At 46.4% G+C, this 17,954-nt stretch overlaps 2 protein-coding genes across 3 annotated transcripts in view; one reads left to right on the forward strand and one right to left on the reverse strand.

Moving 5' to 3' along the window:
* On the forward strand, positions 1–10,143 carry cep83 (centrosomal protein 83). Its single transcript, XM_049006975.1, has 16 exons — positions 1–81; positions 1,046–1,361; positions 1,827–1,977; positions 3,326–3,418; positions 3,627–3,758; positions 3,854–4,105; positions 4,263–4,394; positions 5,830–5,944; positions 6,325–6,469; positions 6,601–6,750; positions 6,831–6,906; positions 7,296–7,453; positions 7,877–8,006; positions 8,328–8,431; positions 8,661–8,775; positions 9,613–10,143. Exons 2-16 carry the CDS (start codon positions 1,165–1,167, stop codon positions 9,712–9,714), a joined length of 2,052 nt encoding a protein of 683 aa, XP_048862932.1. The 5' UTR covers positions 1–81; positions 1,046–1,164; the 3' UTR covers positions 9,715–10,143.
* The window catches only part of plxnc1 (plexin C1), a 23,756-nt gene continuing 15,856 nt past the window's right edge, over positions 10,055–17,954 (reverse strand). For both annotated transcript variants that reach the window (XM_049006973.1, XM_049006974.1), the window contains 15 exons: positions 17,670–17,776; positions 17,547–17,585; positions 16,014–16,138; positions 15,448–15,646; positions 15,031–15,177; positions 14,487–14,652; positions 14,304–14,404; positions 13,876–13,951; positions 13,591–13,625; positions 13,413–13,508; positions 12,597–12,757; positions 12,297–12,444; positions 12,014–12,154; positions 11,308–11,382; positions 10,055–10,864 (listed from right to left, as the gene is read on the reverse strand). In XM_049006973.1, coding sequence (XP_048862930.1) covers positions 10,760–10,864; positions 11,308–11,382; positions 12,014–12,154; positions 12,297–12,444; positions 12,597–12,757; positions 13,413–13,508; positions 13,591–13,625; positions 13,876–13,951; positions 14,304–14,404; positions 14,487–14,652; positions 15,031–15,177; positions 15,448–15,646; positions 16,014–16,138; positions 17,547–17,585; positions 17,670–17,776 — 1,721 coding nt within the window. In that variant the 3' untranslated portion in view covers positions 10,055–10,759. The remainder of the gene's footprint in view (positions 10,865–11,307; positions 11,383–12,013; positions 12,155–12,296; positions 12,445–12,596; positions 12,758–13,412; positions 13,509–13,590; positions 13,626–13,875; positions 13,952–14,303; positions 14,405–14,486; positions 14,653–15,030; positions 15,178–15,447; positions 15,647–16,013; positions 16,139–17,546; positions 17,586–17,669; positions 17,777–17,954) is intronic.

A 17,954-nucleotide genomic window follows, 5' to 3' on the forward strand; every position in this document is an offset into this window, starting at 1 on the left:
CCATAATTCTCTAGGGTTTTGTAGTTTATTGACGTGGAACGGTAACTGTTGATGACTGAGGAGAGCTGGGATTTGTAGCAGGTAAGTCAGACGTGAGTTTATAACATAGTTTAACGTCAGTGTATTTGTATTTAACGCCTAATGTTGTTTTTACCTTCGTGCGGGAATCGTCTTGCATTTCTGTAGCACTGTCAGGATGGTTTCGTTTTTAAATAGCCAGGTTAGGTTATCCGTGCAGTTAGTGAATGTGTAAAAGATGTAATGAAAGCGCCATTTTTAAATCTAGAACTTACTGAGGGAAACAACACTTTAAAAGAATGCTATTTGAACATCATGTAGATATTTTGTAGACGTTTTCGGTCGTATCGTCTGCACCGCCCCTTTCATGATATAGCTTTCCGGGACCATTAAGCCGTTAAATTCGTTTAACAACGTAGTTATGTTGTTAACGATTTAATCTGCTCTGTGCAACTGATTCGGACTGGATGAATTTCTTTGAAAATATCTAAATAGGGATATAAAAGACTGTTGTTCGTTCTGGATAGCGCTTTTCAGTTGCCCGGACAACAGTGCTGTTAAACAGAGGACTGGCTCTAACCCCCTTACCTTAAAAGGCTTGTTTTTGGTATATTTATAAACGCGAAAAGATACAGTTCTTTCGTCACGTTTTTCGGTGTGTAAAATATTGTTAAAGCTACGTAAATGCTGGTAATTGACAGAATATTCAGTAGGACAACTGATTGCATATAATCAAAGGGAGCCCTCTCCCTCCTCCACTCACTACCGTCAAGTGGGCGCAAATCACTGGGGACATGGGTAGCAGCCACACTGGATATCATCTCGTCATGTTACATCAGTATCACTGTTCAAATGCAATTAATATTTGAAGCAATTTACATATAGGGGTTTCTGCTACTGGCAGTTACTACCTTTTGAAGTTAAAACCGTGCTGTATTTTGTTTAACATCTGGCTAATTATTGTTGGCAGGTCATTTTTACTGAGAGGTTTTTTCCCTAAGAGCTTTTGTTGTTTTAATCACCCAAGGTCAAAATGTTTTGAAGATTCCTCATTCTGCAGCTTGGTGTCTTGCATCAGATGTGTTGAGCCTTTTGGGAGGACCCTGGCTGGGAGGAGGTTTCTTTGGGGGAAACCTCTGGGGAACCATGAATCCTGCTGACTTGGCAATGTCTGCACCCCTGTTCTCGAGCCTCGAGCTTGGGGCCGGCAAGCCTGGCTCCCTCCCAGGGGTCACGTCCCTGGCAGGGGTCGAAACGGAGCTTCAGAAGATGCTCATCGATGAGAGGATGAGGTGTGAACACCACAAGACCAACTACCAGACCCTGAAGGTGGAGCACACCAGGTACCTCAGCTCCTCTGTCGTGGTCAGACGTCTGGCTCTCTACTTCCACAGCTCCTTCTGTAGGCCTCCTTTAGTTGGTTCTCCACATCTTCTCATGGACTGCCAGTTCTCCTGTGCATTTATTGGGCATCACCTCTTAACATTTATAGTTCAAGAAATTTCAGTATGCTTTCTATTCTACGGCTATTCTCTTAACACTATGCCAAAAAATCTGTAAGAGAAATACCATTCTTTATGTTCCGTCTTTGTCCTTTAACACATCTATTCAGAAAGAGAATTAGTTTCACCTGTAGTACTTGCACATTTTTGTTCTGAGGACATAGATCAGCAGATGCTAACAGTATGTAGCTCTGTAGTCTGTGAATATGGATTGATTTGTCATTGTGAGTGCTTTGCGTGCATGTGCGTGCTGCTGTGTCCATTACCCTCGAATGTGTGACTTTGTGATACGTACGCCCCCTGTAGGCTGCAGGATCAGTTTACCCGGGGACAGAGCGAGCTGAAACGTCTACTCTCTGAGAAGCAGAACTCCCAGGAACAGATGCAGATCTTGCTGGCTGAGCTGCGGGGGGAGCTACTGGATAAAACCAGGGAGTTGGAGGAGCTCAAGCTGCAGGTAAAGAGCCGCGTTTCTGGGCTGTCTGATGCCGCCCCACAACCCCCAATTTCGACTTCATGCTCTTTTATTGTCAGAACAGCAGGTGGTGCTGTAAATAACTGAAATAATGACTGGGAACATCTAGACAGAGGCCCCAGAAGAAGCATTCCTGTTGGGTTAGGAATTCTCGATTTCTTCCTGAAGTACATGGTTGCTTGTTGGGTAGCGTTACCACCTCAGCCTTTTTTGAGACTTCTAATTCTGCCATATTTCTCGATTCCTTCTGCATTTCAAAAACTTGCAGTTAGATTACAGCTGGGTCACAGGGGCAATTAATAACCTAATGATTTGATTTCAGTTTGTTTGATAGGCGCGAGATATGAAATGGAGAGAGGTTTAAAAAGCTCTAAACGGAACAAAAATGTACAAATGCAGACTCGGCAGAGAGAAACTGAAAACCACTAAAGAAAAGGTCAAAGTACCAAATTCTTATTTCAGGAACATAGGGATGTAGTTCCTTAAAAACATAACCAGCCTGTCCATTTCAAAACACAAAAAATGAGAGGGATCCTGCATTGAGAGGTTTTTGAGAGTTCAGAGACGACTGCAGCTTCATTATGAAGCAGTTTGCTGCTTATTAATGTTTCTTTCCGAGCTGCCCTGTTTAAAGCGTTCACTTGTCTGGCTGAAACTCCTCAGCTTCACTTTCTGAAACTGTTTGTGCTTTGAATCACAAAAAAATCTTTTGACAGTTCGATGTTCTCTCGCCAGTTTTGTGAAATGTCACTCGTCTTGCCTCTTGAAAGCCGTTACACTGTTTCAGCTCCAGGAAGGTCTTCTTCCCCATGCTACATGTGAACTCTGGCTTGCTTAATAATGTGGAATACTCTCTAAGTAAATTTCCCTTCAGTGAAGATCTGGCAAACATTCACAGCCCTCTCTGGGCTTGACACCAGTTATTTAAAATGACACAAAAAATATAAAATGGGCAAAAGCTATGAGTTACAAACTAAAACTTAAATGCTTGTTTTGATGAAATCCTTGTGATATGTCATTTGCATAATAATGTAGGTAATGTTAGGTGTCTGTTGATAGTCAACATTACACTTACCCTGCTATCGGTCAGGTGCAGTGATGATTCCGTTGCCTGACCAGCAGAGGGCAAATATTTCAATTGACAGTTCAGGCATTTAAGTGGCACCACAGTCTGCATTGCAGTATGGTTTAGTACAACGCTATCCTTAACCATTGCGGAAATGAAACTGGAAAAATGCATATTAACCTAAAGGATCAGTAAATTTTACAGATCTGAAAAGGCTTTGCGGCAGTTCTGTATTTGACGTTCCTGGTTTTGTGGTACTGACAGGTCCTGAGCCCCCAGAAACTGGAGCTTTTGCGATCTCAGATACAGCAGGAGCTAGAAGCACCAGTCAGAGACCGCTTCACCCAGCTGGAGGAGGTGGGTTGTTGCATAACTCCGTAAAGCAGGGGGCGCTGAAGTTTAAACTGAAGTTCTGGAGAGTTTTAGTGATGTAAGGTGACCAATAAGCCCACTGTTTGGAACAGAATCCCTCTCCACTACAGTTAGCCCCATCTTCAGGGTCTTTAGTCCCTATCTTGTCCCTATTGTGTCACTCCCACCACAATGCATGTCCCCCTCTTCATAGGAAGCAGAGAGGTACAGGTCAGAGTATAACAGGGTGCGGTATGAGTACACATTCCTGAAGTCTGAGTCCGATCACCTGAAGGAGGAGCATGCCCGCGAGCTGGACGATATGAGACTCCGCCTGGATGCTGAGGTTGGTCTTGCTGGGGTTTACCTCAACATCAGACTCTACCTTCTGCCTTTTTTTGGTTCATGACAGCCGCGTCCGGTTATATGCGGTGACCCCAGGTAAGCCGGCTGGAGAGGGACAAGGAAGACCTGAGTGCCAGGCTCCTGAGCTTGGACCCCGAGCGGGACGGCAAGCGAGTTGAGGCACTGCTGCGCGAAAAGGCCCAGCTACACCTGCGGCTGAAGGGCCTGGAGGCGGAGGTGGCCCAGCTGCGAGCCGAGAGAGACAACTCCGGCATGCAGGCGAAGAACGTGCAGCGAGTCCAGCTACGGCAGCTGGCCGAGTCTCAGGCTGCGATCAAGGCCCTGGAGGTACGGAAAGTTTTACATTTTGTGTTGCGGGGATTAAAATATGACGGCGTATGTTTCTATAAGTGTGATGCTTGTGTTGTGAAAGAGTCCTGAGGATTGTGACTGAAATCCACACGTTCCAGGTGTGAATCTGTTGCAAAATGTGCCCCCTCCCCAGGCTGAGAAGCAGTCCCTGCGCATGCAGCAGGACAGACTGGACGGTGAGCTGCAGCTGAGCCAGGAGCAGAACACGCTGCTCACCGCGCGCCTGCACAAAGCGGAGAGGGAGGTCAGCGCTCTGACCAGCCAGGTAGGTCAAAGGTCAGCGGGCACGCCCAGTCAGAGGTCAAGCAGGAAGATGTTTAAATGTTTCTCAGCGGCTGCGATTGCATGGTCACGTGTGTCCAAATCGAGAGAAGGCAGCTCTATCCGACCTTCCATTCCTGGGGGGCTTAAGTGTGGGACACACCGGCTATGTGGTGTAGGCGCCGCGGATGCAGAATGTGTTGATTTTCATTCACCTAAGTTAATGGGTTTGAGCAGCTATACGCCTGAGTGAGACACTGCTGCAGCACGTCATGCAGAGATATTTGTGGCGTATATCTTTCATGCATGCGGTAAGCAGTTCTTAGCAAAAATAATCAGTTAATAGATCTGTTGCTGATAAGATGTCCGGTTGATTATCAACATTACATAATCAATACATTTCACTGTAGTTTCCATGTTTAGCCGGTACAGCATAGACGTACCACAGAAGGGAATCTGTTCTGATGCGATTAACCTATTAGTGCCCAAGTCCGATACAGCATAGATTTGCATTTGCATTTGTGTGATTTTCAGTCGGAGGGAAGCACTACGCAAACTACAACACGATAGTGTTAACGAGAAACACTACTTGCGCGCAAAACCGCCATCCAAGTGAATGACAGTGATGTCCAGTTTGTGAGCATGTTGTTCTTTTGAACCGGTTCTTTTTAGTGAATCGGTCAAAACAAAATTAAACTTTCTGTACTTCCACACATCGCACGGGTCAAAGTATTACATTGAAAAATCTACAAATACTTGACAAATTATCAATAATAAACTAGCTATCTTTTTATATAACAATTATAACATAACTTATTGCTGTTTTAATTTTTATTTCATTGTTGCTGTGCATCCCTTAGAAAGTTTTTCCTCATGGGTACGTGTATCTTAGTATGCAATTTTAGTGAGCATGATGTTTTTCAGCAGCACATTAGTCATAAAAGGTTGGACTTGCAGTAGCAGTGCCACAAGAGCAACGTGGGCAGAATAGCACGCTTGTCCACGACAGACAGCACGCAGCCAGCGTGTCCCGGGTATTAGACTTCAGCTAGCGGCGCGCAGCGTCACACCTCGGTGCAGGCCGCTGTTCACGTTTCCATGCAGCATGCTGACAGACGTCGGAAGGTGACCTGCTTTCAGCTAATCTCTGGCATCAGCTGTGTAGGTTCCTCTTGTGCCCACACCACTCTGTTACCCAGATCATGCTGCAGGAAAGTGAACCGGATGACATGATCAGATGATTGATAAGGTTGATATTTGAGGGCAAGAGTTTGTGACTGATTGAAATTGTTGCCACTCCTTTACAAGCATAAAATAAGTATTAATTGTAACTGACGGTTATGAAATTTGAGGGTTGGAGAGAGGCAGGTATGGGGCTCCCGGGCTAGTGTGACCAGTGGGGATGCATGTCTTAAGCAGCATTTTGGCTTCTGTGTTAGCTGGAGGAGATGAGACACTCCCACAAGCTGGAGGTGGCGAACGTCAGGCTGGAGTGTGTGCGGGCCAGGGGTGAGCTGGAGACGGAGAGGGACGCCCTGCAAAGCAAGGCGGAAGGTAACTATGCGTAAGGTCGCCCGACCCGTTTACGTTCCAGATTCCAACGTCAAAGCTGTATGTGAGCTTCTAATTCATTTGTACTCTCATTGATGTATTTACATCATTTTTATCCTCTCAACATTAAAGTGACTTTGCTATAGGACAGAATTTCCCATCCCAGTCCTTGGGGACCCACAGACGGTCCATGTTTTTGCTCCCTTCCAGCTTCCTTCCAGACAGTCCACATTACCGGCAGCTGGGAGGGAGAAAAACATGGACTGTCTGTGTGTTCCCGAGGACTGGGTTGGCAAACACTACTATAGGAACTTGAATATTTCATTCTTTGTGTACCTCCCAGTTCCACTCCGTTTTAATTTGCTTGCCCCCTGATCTCCCAGGACTGCAGTCGGACATGGATGACCTAAAGGAGGCTCTGGAGCGGATTAAGGAGCAGCTGGTGGAGAAGGAGAGAGAGATGATCCGTAAGGTTCAGGTGGCGCGAGAGCAGGAGCTCCACAAGATGGCAGCGCTCCAGGAGGAGAAGTGAGGCTGGCTTGTCTCTTTTGGCTTCTGGCAAAGCTGAAGTTAGCTGGTCGTTATTGTTCCGTCACGTGTGTGTGTGTGTGTGTGTGTGTGTGTGTGTGTGTGTGTGTGTGTGCGTGTGTGTTCCTTAGGTTGGAGCTGGAGAACCGTGTGACCGATCTGGAGCAGCAGAGAACACTGCAGGAGGCCGCAGAGATTTCCCAGAAGGAGCAGTGGGAGGAACGGTTCCGGGCCGCCCAGTCGGGCGAGGAAACGGCTCGCAAGGAGGCATTGTCCCTGAAGTATGAAGGCCTGCCTTCTGAGTTTCCGTGACCGTAGTCATCGGGCACCCATGTGACACGACTACTCCTCCTCTTCTCAGGATCAGAATACAGCAGCAGGCCCGTCAGCTGGAGGAGCTGGAGAAGGAGAAAACTGAGAATGGAGACCTACGAAAGGTGGGGAGCAGTGGCGGATTAATGGATCGGACACTGACACGCACACATGCGAGTGGTGTATGTTGTAGGAACCAGTTATGGTGGGAAACTTTCAACAGGCTTTGAAAGTTGCTGTGGTCAGGATTGGCATGTGCCCAATTTCTCACTTCACTAGCAGAGAGCACTAGCAGAGCTCGATCATGTTTGCGAAGCTCGATCATGTTTGCGAAGCTCGTCACATGCAGGACGCAGTTCAGACATCGTGCATGAACTCATGTCTCACTTCTACCAGCCCTTTGTTTAAATCTGGTGTTGTGGGCAGCGGTGAATGTGCTGTGTCTGCCTTGTATAGTGTCCTGGTGGTTTTAGTGGATCTCCCCTGCCTCGTTTCCCCCACCCTGTTTCACCAGCAAAACCAAGAACTGACAGTACAGCTGAGTTCCCTGTCTCATTCGGAGAGCGAGCTGCTGGAGGCCAACCAGAGGCTTCGAGAGGCACTTGAGAGGCTGCGGGAGGATCTGCGCAGCACCCGCTGCCAGGCCGAAAGGGCCCAGCTGGAGGCGGAGAGGTATGTGGCGTGATGCGCCGCTTCTGTGGTGTGGCACGCCTGATGGTGGCAGGATAAACGGTTCCACACGTTTCGAAGAGGGTTTATGAAACCAAACCATTGCTGCGCCTTCAAAGTGGATGGGTATTATTGAGGTGCTGACGCAGTAGTACAGCAAGACCAAACAGGCTGCAGCCCCAGCTCTGTCACCTCTCTGCAGCTTCCTATGGCAAACGAGAGTTTATTTATTCTTAAAGCTACGGCCGCCTTATACTAATGCACAGATACAAGCGTCTGTGAAACCGCAGTAATTAGAAGATAGTGGTAAACGGGAAGTCAGAAGTTTCATATCTCAGTTTCTTACATCTCCCAGTCCCCAGTTTGGCGGTGTGCTCATGCCGTGACCTGTACCCCCCCCCCCCCCCCCCCCCCGCCCTCAAACAGGGTGCTGGAGGAGCGACGGGTTGAGTGGCTGCAGGAGAAGCACCAACTGCAGGAACGTGAATCCCAGCTAGAAACGAAGGGCAGCCAGGTCCGGGAGAAGCTGCAAAGAGCAGCACTGGCCCAGAAGAAGGTACCAACTCCGAAGCTCTGAACTGAGCTGTTGATCTGGATTTTTCTCTGTGTCACCACTAGGGGAGCCCTAGTTATTATGCCTGTACTGTGTTGGATTGCCCCTGTGACACTATAGCTACTGCTGCCACAAATAATTTAAGCGTATGAAATCTGACACCTCAAGCTTTGAGTTTGGCACCAAGCTCATTTCCGTAACCATGCCTCTGCGTCCTGCTTGCGCGGTGATCAGTTCCCTTTACTGTGCCCCCGGATGCGTCAGGGATGTGTGTGCGGCACCTGTGACCTCACATGCAGCGCATGTACCCATTGGCTGTTTCAGAGGAAGACCATGAGCGAGCTCAAGGAGAAGAAGCTTCAGGACAAGATTCAGTTGCTAGAGGCCAAGATAGAGCAGATGGAGATCGAGAAAAGCACAGAGAATAAGTAATGACCTACGATGGCTTCGCCATGGACATGCAGCTGAATATTTCCCTTCTCTGCGATTTCCTGTTCTGGGCAGGTTGAGCTGGTCATCTTTACTGGTGTTTTTTGCTTTTGTTTTTGGCAGTTGGCCAGTGAGCATGTCTTGTTTCCTCTTTAAGTGCTGTTAGGATTTCCTCCCGCATGTTGTGCTCACCTCCCCGCCTCTGTGTTTGCCCCTCCCACCCCAAAGAAAGGTGTTTTCGGAGGAGCAGCTTCTGCTCCAGCGCCGCCTGAAGGAGCTGCATAGGAGGCACGGCGAGTTTCGCTGCCTGCTCCTGGGAACGCAGTTGGCCCCCGGCCCCCCAGTGAGTCTGCCCCACCCCACCCTGACCTGCCCTGCTCTGCGTGGAAGTTTCCAGTTTGATGTAGACTTCAAATTAGCAAATCACAAATGCTGCGATTTAGGATATGCAGTATACGGCACGGCTGACCCAGGGTTTAAAACTGTCGCAAAAATACTTTTACAAATTCATGCCGCGCTCCTCGCATGCCAGTCATGCTCACCAATCAGAAGTGGCCCGAAGTGACTGCGTGCAGATCTGCGGAGCTTTAGGTGAATTACCTATGGATTTCCTGGTCAGAGATTTAGAGAAAGATTGTATACGAGGTAGCAGTGCTGGTATCTTTTAGTATCTGTTGCTTAGTGCAATTGTCTTCTTTATTTAACTCAGTTGTGTTTGTTCTCGGGGCGGCATGGTGGTGCAGCGGTTAGCACTGTTGCATCACACCTCTGGCACACAGTTTCGAGTCTCCGCCTGGGTTACATGAGTGTGGAGTTTTCATGTTCTCCCCGTGTCGTCGTGGGGTTTCCTCCGGGTACTCCGGTTTCCCTCCACAGTCCAAAGACACGCTGAGGCTAAATGGAGTTACAAAATTGTCTGTAGGAGTGCATGTATGAGTGACTGGTGTGTGTGTGCCCTGCGATGGGCTGGCCCCCCACCCTGGGTTGTTCCCTGCCTCGTGCCCATAGCTTCCGGGATAGGCTCTGGACCACCCACGACCCAGTAGGATAAGCGGTTTTGGAAATGGATGGATGTTTGTTCTCTGCTTAATATCTGTCAGAAGAGTCGCAAATAGATATTTTCTCCAAGTCGTTCAGCCCTAATGTTGACCCAGTGAATGAAAGCGCCCCCCCTCCACAGGATGAACAGCACCAGAGGCAACTGTCATCACTACGTCGGCGCCTCGAGGAACTGGAGACGGTGCAGCAGCAGCAGCTGGAGGAGCTGGGCAGCCCTCTGTAGTGCAACGGGGAGCGGGAGAGGAGCAACGGGGCCCCAGAATCCCGGACTCGCTCCCCGAGCTCTGGCGGAGGCGGTCCCACCGCTTGCTCGCTCACACGGCATGCACACTGCGCAGTACACTGCGCAGCATTCAGGTTCGGTACAGCGTGCCACTGCAGCACTTTCAAAAAAATAAAAAAAACTGTCAGACAGCCTTTCAACACCCCCCTGTGGATGTGGGTTTCCGTTAGTGTGGCAATAATATCTTCCCGTACAGGAGGATTTGTGATGTCGGTGCATTGGCGTGAGGGACATGCTCAACACTGCAGGACGGTAACATGTGAAAAAACAGACGCATACGCAAGAATTACCTGACTTTAATTTATGATCTGTGTTTTTTTTTTTGGTACTTTACATACAGACATTAAATTGTGCTGAATTTTTACCAGGGATTGTCTGCCTTAATTGCTTCAGACTGTGTCTAAATGCCGTGCTTCGTCATTCTGTGCAGCATGTCTACCTGTGTAAAATGTAATGTTTTTGCAAACCAAAAGTAGAGACATTACAATAAGCTGCATATGTTGTACAGACGCCCGAAAAGAGGAACAGATACTAATTGGCCGCTTTCCATGCGAAATGCTGGCAGGGATGGGTAACTTCCCTGGAAGCCAAACTGCCCGGGCTTTTCCACCAACAAATCTGAACTTGGTAATACACACATTTCATGCAAATATTTAATACAGACTGCTCTCACTGGGACAAGGGTGGTGTGATTCGGGGGGAAGAGCAGGTCATGTGTTTAGTGCTGTGGTCTGCGTGTAGTTGGACACGCATCTAGCCGAGTTCGGCAGCTGAGTCTCTGCTTCAAGCTGGGTGTGTGTCAGCTCTCGCTGTGCCAGGGTGACGTCGACCTGCGAGGGCGCGAGGCCGCACCATCAAGCTGCTTTTCTTGGCTTGTCACAAAACACAGCTAATGGTGACCTGTGTCCACTGTTCATGGTGCCTCCGCGTGCTGCTCTGAACGGAAGTGGCCCTGTGGGTCGCGAGCCGCAAACTGGCGAGCCTCTCACTCCCAGGATAAGTTGCTCATGTTTTCAAACTGGTTCCTGACTTCTTCTAGCTGCACCTGTAGGTCACTGGGGGTGTTGTTCTGCTCCAGATAGTCCTGGATCTGATGGGTCGGGGAAAGATGGAGGGGGGGGATTGAATAAGATGATTTAGCGCAATGGCTACTGGAGTTCAGGCGGGGATATGTCATGTGGAAGGCTAAGCATGTGACGTGGTTCCACTTTGTAAATGTCATTCACAGACAGGTCCTTGCTTTAGCCAAACTACAAACCTGTGTCTGTTTGGCGGATGCTGGGCACCGTACTGCATGTCGTCCTGCATGACATGCGCTGGTGCGGGTACTTCATTACCTACACGTCCAGTTACAAGAATCTTTTGCAATAAGGCACTCGTTCCTCTGTGTGTGCAATTCTGAAACTTGTGACTCCCCCCCCCAACCTCCGGTATTGTGATTTCCAGTTTGTGTGTGTGTGTGTGTGTGTGTGTGTGTGTGTTCTGATAGCTTTGCGAAGCTGGGGTAAGAAACATGTCGCATTTGCTGCTTACCTCACGGAAGTAACGCTTGACATATTTATAGAGGTCGCGCAGTGCAGCTGATTCGTTGAACTCGTTTTCATGTTTCTGAAAATTAAACACAGACATTCTGAGGAGAACATCATACTGCTTGGTTTATCCACCTATACACACATACATGTATGTATGTGTATGTATGTATATGTGTATATATGATATGTGTGTGTGAGCACTATCCTACTACTATCCCATCCACTTCACTGACCGGGGGGGATTGAACCAGATTCATTTGTTTGTCTGGTTGTGGGCTGTAGTCCACTGGTTGGTGACCACTAAAGGCTCCCTGGAACCCAGTACTGGCTAAGTGCTTATGGAAGAAGGAAGATTGACCAAAGGGGCTTTGAACATGACAGAATGTTATCCTGTTATCCATGGTTACCTGAGAATGGACATGTGACCAAGAAGACTGTCATAGCTGTGCAGTCATGATACGTTAGAATGATATACACGGTTACTTTTGTCTTGAGGTGGTATAAGTCTAAGCAATGCAAACGCTTCTGAATTTCTTATTTGTATCTATGAAATATTCTTTGATATGTGGATTTTTCTGTAGTTCATGCTGTTGGGTGTGGTTTCTATGTCGTGTCTAGATCTAAACCCACAGATGATAATGCGCAACAAATGGCAGAAGCTATCTGTGTTCCGTGCCGTGATGCCCTTGGGGTTGAGGCCTGTGTACCTTTGCGGTCTCATTCAGGAATTCCCTGAATTCCTGCTCTGTAATCTGTGGTAAGTCTTTCACTAGTTTGTAGAAGGTCTTCACCTCCTGCTTGTACTGGGGAATGTCCTTCACGTAGAGGAGCTTGTTGGTGGGTGCATTCTGGGGGGGGGGTAAGAGATTAGTAAGTGGATCCAGGTTCTTGCTTAGCTTAGGAACACATTGATCCCATAATAGGTCTCGCCAGCAGTGAAGATACCTATGCCTTGTGCTCCTACATTCTTTTGAGATGTGTGATAGTCACCTTTCCCAGCTGTTGGTCGAGCAAGGAGAAGGAGTCCATAAAGGTCTGAGCGATTACGGAGAGGCAGCCGTCGAGCAGCGGTGTCTTGTCAATGTCAAACACAAACTGGGGGTTTTTAAGAATGTTCACCCAGAAGCGCAGGGGCAGGCTGGGATTGCAGAAGGTACAACAACAGACACACAAACAGAAGTTCAGGTCTGTCATTGAATCTCTTCCTCCATTCAGATGTGTGTAAACATGCATAGGTCCTTCGTGACCTTTATTTGCGAAAGTTGCATTCATATGGAAGAATATTGGTACCTGTTGGTCTTCCAGATGTGTGGCACGTCCGGGTCTGTGATTTTTTTTCTTTCCACTTCAGAGTCCAGAAAGTCGAAGAAGAACTTTATGGCTGGAGAAACCTTATTTGCCATCCCCCATATGGTTCTGAAAAGGTTTTCAAGAAACGAGTGCACAGCAACCTGCAGGGGAAGGAGCCTGGATGGTCACCATGGTCACGGAACAGTGCCCTTCTACCCCCTGCTAAGAAATTATGTATTTTTGTCTCCCATAAAGAGGAACTGCGACCCTCTAGTGGGTAAGTGGTTTTGAAAACGCACAGCCACAAAAAACTTAAGAGATCACAGAACAGTTTTTTGTTTCACTCATTTCTCAATTTATGGGTATGCGTCTGTGAATAATGTATATTTTTACAAACTACAGCCTAGTTCTCGGTTTCTCATTAATGAAGCGCTTCTTCCTTGCTTTATGGGGCTTGCTTCTAGGAGCCTGATACGAACTGTCCTAGCAGTGCACGATTCATGGAAAACTGTCGGATAAGTTGACGGTCATCTCTGGCATTAGAATGTCGCTTCAGCCCTCTACCTGGCTGGTTTCTGCTCATTCCCAGTGTCTCCTGGTTCACCTTATTCTTGTGTACTGCTGTCTTAAAAAATTTTAACCTGGAAGCAGCCTGCTGCTCAGCATAGCCTTCTGCCAGCAGAACCACGACTAAATCAGGATTTAACCATGCAGATGTGTTTAAAAATATAAAGTGGTCCAACTTCTTTTCCAGAGCTATATATGACCTGAAGTGGTCTGGTGGCAGTTTATTTTTTTTTCTTTTTTTAAACATACCTTTGTCGAAAGCAGTTTTGTTAAGTTGATTTCTTTGAGCTTGAGTTTCTTCCTTTCTGGGTTTTTCCTTTGGCTTGTGTCAATGTCAGGGTCGATCTGCAAAACAGTGTGTTATAAAACAAGCAAGGTGGCTCATTAAGTAAAGAGCTAAACGAGTGGTCTGTGAAGAGGAACTTACCAAATGGCAGTACTTTGTCGTGAAGTTCTGATCGCCTATAAGTGCACACATGAGAGAGAGGCAGTCATACCTTATTTCAAACGCAAGATCAAGGATGCATTTGCGAGAGTCTTCATCCATTAACACCATCTCTCTCTATTGAGGCTGACTTTGGGATTTTTGTCTGTTGCTATGTTCAATACATTTTACGTAGGGTCATTCACTATTGCTTCTCTATTTTATCTGCAGCCCCCTTACAGTTAAGCAACCAGAATATTGCAGCACAATGCTGGTAATAGTGCTTACCCTTCAAACTGACTTGTGTGGTGAGAGGGGTCCGGTTCGTCATAGTTGTGACCTTAATCAAAGCATCATCAGGAACCTGTCAAGAAGCAAAATGAAGTTTGCCACATCTGTGCTTTATCTTTCACCTGTTAAATGCACTCTGTGGCTTCTTGTGTATGAGGAAGGAAAAATGCATCGATGCACATTGACAAATATACAAATATATGACTTGCTGTTTAAACCTCGTCTTGGTGCTCTGCTTATAAAAGCGCCTCTGAATCAACACAAGTGGCTGACCCCTAATTATATTTGTCTTCTTATTATATATATATTGTCTTGGCTTAGCTCTAAAACACTGAGTGGAAACAAACGAGGTCAAAATTGGATGGGGGAACTGAAAATGTAAACGAAGTGCTAACTGCCATTATGTGACGCAATGTCACGGTCACCTTGTAATGCTTCAGCGTGTTGAGCAACGTCGCCTCACCCACGACCTTCGACGTGCTGTCCACTTCCAGGAGCAAGACAGTGGAACCATCCTTCTCGTGATCTAAAATCAGACCGCAAGCTCTTCATGTAGCCAGGACTACACTGAGATTATCCAGGAGGGAGGCAGCAGAGTTTATACTCACAAATGTCAATCTCTTCAAGCTGCTTGTAGTAAGGGAAGCCAAACTTGCTCTTGAATGCTGCAAGGATCTTCTCCTTGACCTGTTCCACAGTGTCACAGTCCAGTGCACTCACCTCCAGACATTCCGATTCCTCTCCAGAGCCCACTGAAAATGACACCTTCAGTTTCTGTTGGGGAAATCGAAAGGTGTTTTAAAGTCACCTGGTTTTGTAGTTAAAAATATGATGTTAATGCCAGTCTTAGTAACTTGACCTTTTACGCTTGTGTTAAATGGATTGTGATTGTCATGCATACAAAAATGCAAATGAGGGATAAAGTTGTTTGAAGCTAGCAAGGGTCAGCTTTGTTTTCAACAAAATATGGGAGATTACGATGCCAAAATTAAAGATAACCTTGGATTTACCTCTAACTATAATACTAAATCTAATGATAACCCTAGCTCACACTCTAATAGCAAGCTTAACCCTTGGTCTAACTCTAACCCAATCTCAAAACCTAATGACACCCTAAATTTATCACTAACTCTAACCCTAATACCTGCATACCAAGGTGTGGAAGTCCTCAGCCAGCCAGAGCAACCAGTCTTCATTGAGTGTGTACAAAGCCTTCCCTGTCACACAGTCCACCGGACCTTTCAAGGTTTTCTCAACCAGTGCTGACACCAGCAAATACAGAGGCTGCCCCACAGACTCCTGGAACAGCACACGCACACAGATCCAGATGAGCTTGCAATTAATATGGCTTAATTTAAACCAATAGTCTTGTTCATTGTATATTTAACTCAGGAATAAAGCAGTTCATTATTTCAGTGGGACATTGACATATTGACATTAACATGCAGCCCATTTAATCCATCTGCCACCTAAACCTCATGTTCACTGCCGGTTGTTAAAATATATTTTTCAATTATCCACGCAAAAACCAGAACCGGCGACAGAGCTGAGATGACAAGCACCACCCACCCGCAGGAATCCATAGAGGCAGACAGACATCCAGTTGGTCAACAGCTTCTCCACAATGGACTCTGTACGCCGCAGCAGCAGTTTTGGTTGGACATTGCTGGACTGGTCCATCAGAGCCCTGAGCAGGTCCTGCATCACCTCTGTCAGGTAGGGAAGGTCGGTGTGCAGGGCCAGGGTCAGCAAGGAGGCCACCGTGCACCTGAGGAGAGCATGAGGTAGGACTGCATGCGTGATATGCTCATACACTCCGCACACTCCTGTTAGTCACCTGTGACTCACCACAGCTGGTCCACCAAGCATCACACACAGCCCTTGTTATTTCGCCCAAACTCAGAAATCCCAGTTCACCCAGTTACTCCTCCCAGAGACGCACCATTCATTCCCAGTACATCTGCGGTACAGTTGAATGGCCTCAATTGTGCCAAAAATGACTAATCTGACAGGCTCAAAATGATTTTTTATGGAAACCATGTCTTGAGCAGCTACAGCGTTCTCTGTGACATCTTAGTCTGCAACAACTACAGTTCATAGGTCTGAAGGGTAGAAAACTTCAGTTAATGACGTACTTATCTTTAACAGTAAAATTCCTCTGTGCCTCTAATGCATGGATGAAGGATGTGAGGAAGATCTTGTTCCGGATGAGCTGAGAGAAGGCCAGGCAGCTCTGCGTTGGCTGTGTTCTCACTGGGCTCTGTCAGACAAACTGGCACAGTCAACAAAACACAAACATCTCACATCCATAACTCTACAGTTCATTGTAGCGATGCTCCTTCCTTTTTTCAGAACGTTGGTTTGAGTTATAATGTTTTAACTGCGATAGTGATACCTGTTCAGTAGTCAACTTTGAATTTTGATCTGTTCCTGGGCTCGCAGTATCTCATATTATAATATCAGGGTAATATGATATTATCTACTGATGCTGGGTGATGACAACATCTCTGCAGTTCCTGTTTTAGTGATCACAAGTGTGAACATCTCAGTGTTTAGCGACATATGATACAGTGCGTTTCACCCTGCATTTACTAGTATTTAGTTACTCTAATTACACTATGTAACACACATTTTGTTCCTTAATAGTATGTGTTATTTCTTAATTGCTTATGTTGTAAAAGTATAGGAATGGCCATTATTCCATTCAAACTTTGCTTTTGTGACCTGGAAAATGAAATTAACCCACTTTCTTTGTAAAAACTGGCAAATTTTGGTCTAAATATAACAACATTTGAGTCAAGATTTATATGTATGTATAGTAAAGTTATACAAAAACGAACAAAACTATTCAGAAGTAAGTAGTTTTTAGAAATTTGCAGATAAATGGTCTGACCCTGTGCTCAGACCTCAGGCTCCACTCTCAAATGTAAATGCAGTACCAGTGAAACGTCTGGACACACCTAATGAAGATCCTTTTTCGTCAAGATAATGACCCAAAGCACACCTCACAGTTACGTAGTGTTATCTTGTGAACAAGAAAAGAGATGGAGTGCTGTGACAGATGACCTGGCCCCCACAATCCCCCCAATCCCCCAGCCTAAGTCCTATAGAGCTGGTTTGGGATGAGTTGGATTGAAGAATAAGAGCAAGGTGGCCAACTTGTGCCAAGAATTTGTGGAAACTCCTTTAAGACTGTTAGAGAAGCATTCCAGGTGGCCACATCTGGGACCTGGTTGGAAGAACGCCAAGAGTCTACTACGTCGTCATCGAAACAAAAGGGGGTTGCTTTGGAGAGTCTATCCTCTCAGAAAATTTTGAGATGCTGAACACTTCTCTTGGTCATTGCAATAATTGATGAGTCTTACTTCATTGCCTCGAGATCTACTATAAGTTTATTATAAGGTGAATAGCAACTAAAAATAGATACAAATGTATTAATAGCAAGTGTGGCAAGACCTTTGACCGGTACTGTTTGTAAACGTCTCAAAGGAGAGCAAGAAGGAATCTATGAAAAGAAGTACTCTAATGTACCTGTGCCTGCACATAAAGCATCATTTCATGAAAATGAATCATCACTTGGAAGATGTGAAAAGGAATTAGAGTCAGTTCACCTGAGTACAATATAAGCAAAAATATAAAGCATAGAACTTCAAATGTCTGTAGCCCACCTGGTCAAAATCCTTCATGTAGTTACTCATAGATTCAGCCTGCAAAGTGAAACGGGGAGAACAATGAGATCAGAGCCGCGTCGTTGCTGTTCTGGTCTCGGTACGTCTCAGTCAGAGTCTTACTTCAGGAAAAAAGATTCTGAGGGCGAAATGCTTGTAATCCAGGAAGGGGATTGTGGCTACATTTTCGACAAAATGCGATGCCTCTGTTATCTGCATGTCAACAAAGCCTGAGGAAAAGTCAGAGGGAACATGGTAAACGCAGAACTCCACACAGACAACAGGTGTGTCGCCGAAATGAAAGGTAGCTTAATGGGGATGTGTGGACATTTATCACACAACATAGAAGAGCCTCTGTGGAACTACTGGGGAGACGCGGTCCTGACTGGGAGCAGCCTTGCAGACTGA

The sequence above is a fragment of the Brienomyrus brachyistius genome, chromosome 3 (assembly GCF_023856365.1).
Source record: "Brienomyrus brachyistius isolate T26 chromosome 3, BBRACH_0.4, whole genome shotgun sequence".
Taxonomy (NCBI): domain Eukaryota; kingdom Metazoa; phylum Chordata; class Actinopteri; order Osteoglossiformes; family Mormyridae; genus Brienomyrus; species Brienomyrus brachyistius.

Excerpts from the sequence above, each read along its gene's own strand:
- cep83 (XM_049006975.1), top strand. The coding sequence starts at position 1,165 with ATGAATCCTGCTGACTTGGCAATGTCTGCACCCCTGTTCTCGAGCCTC. Across the intron at positions 4,395-5,829 it reads TCAGCGCTCTGACCAGCCAG|CTGGAGGAGATGAGACACTC; the intron begins GTAGGTCAAAGG and ends CTTCTGTGTTAG. Across the intron at positions 6,907-7,295 it reads AGAATGGAGACCTACGAAAG|CAAAACCAAGAACTGACAGT; the intron begins GTGGGGAGCAGT and ends CTGTTTCACCAG.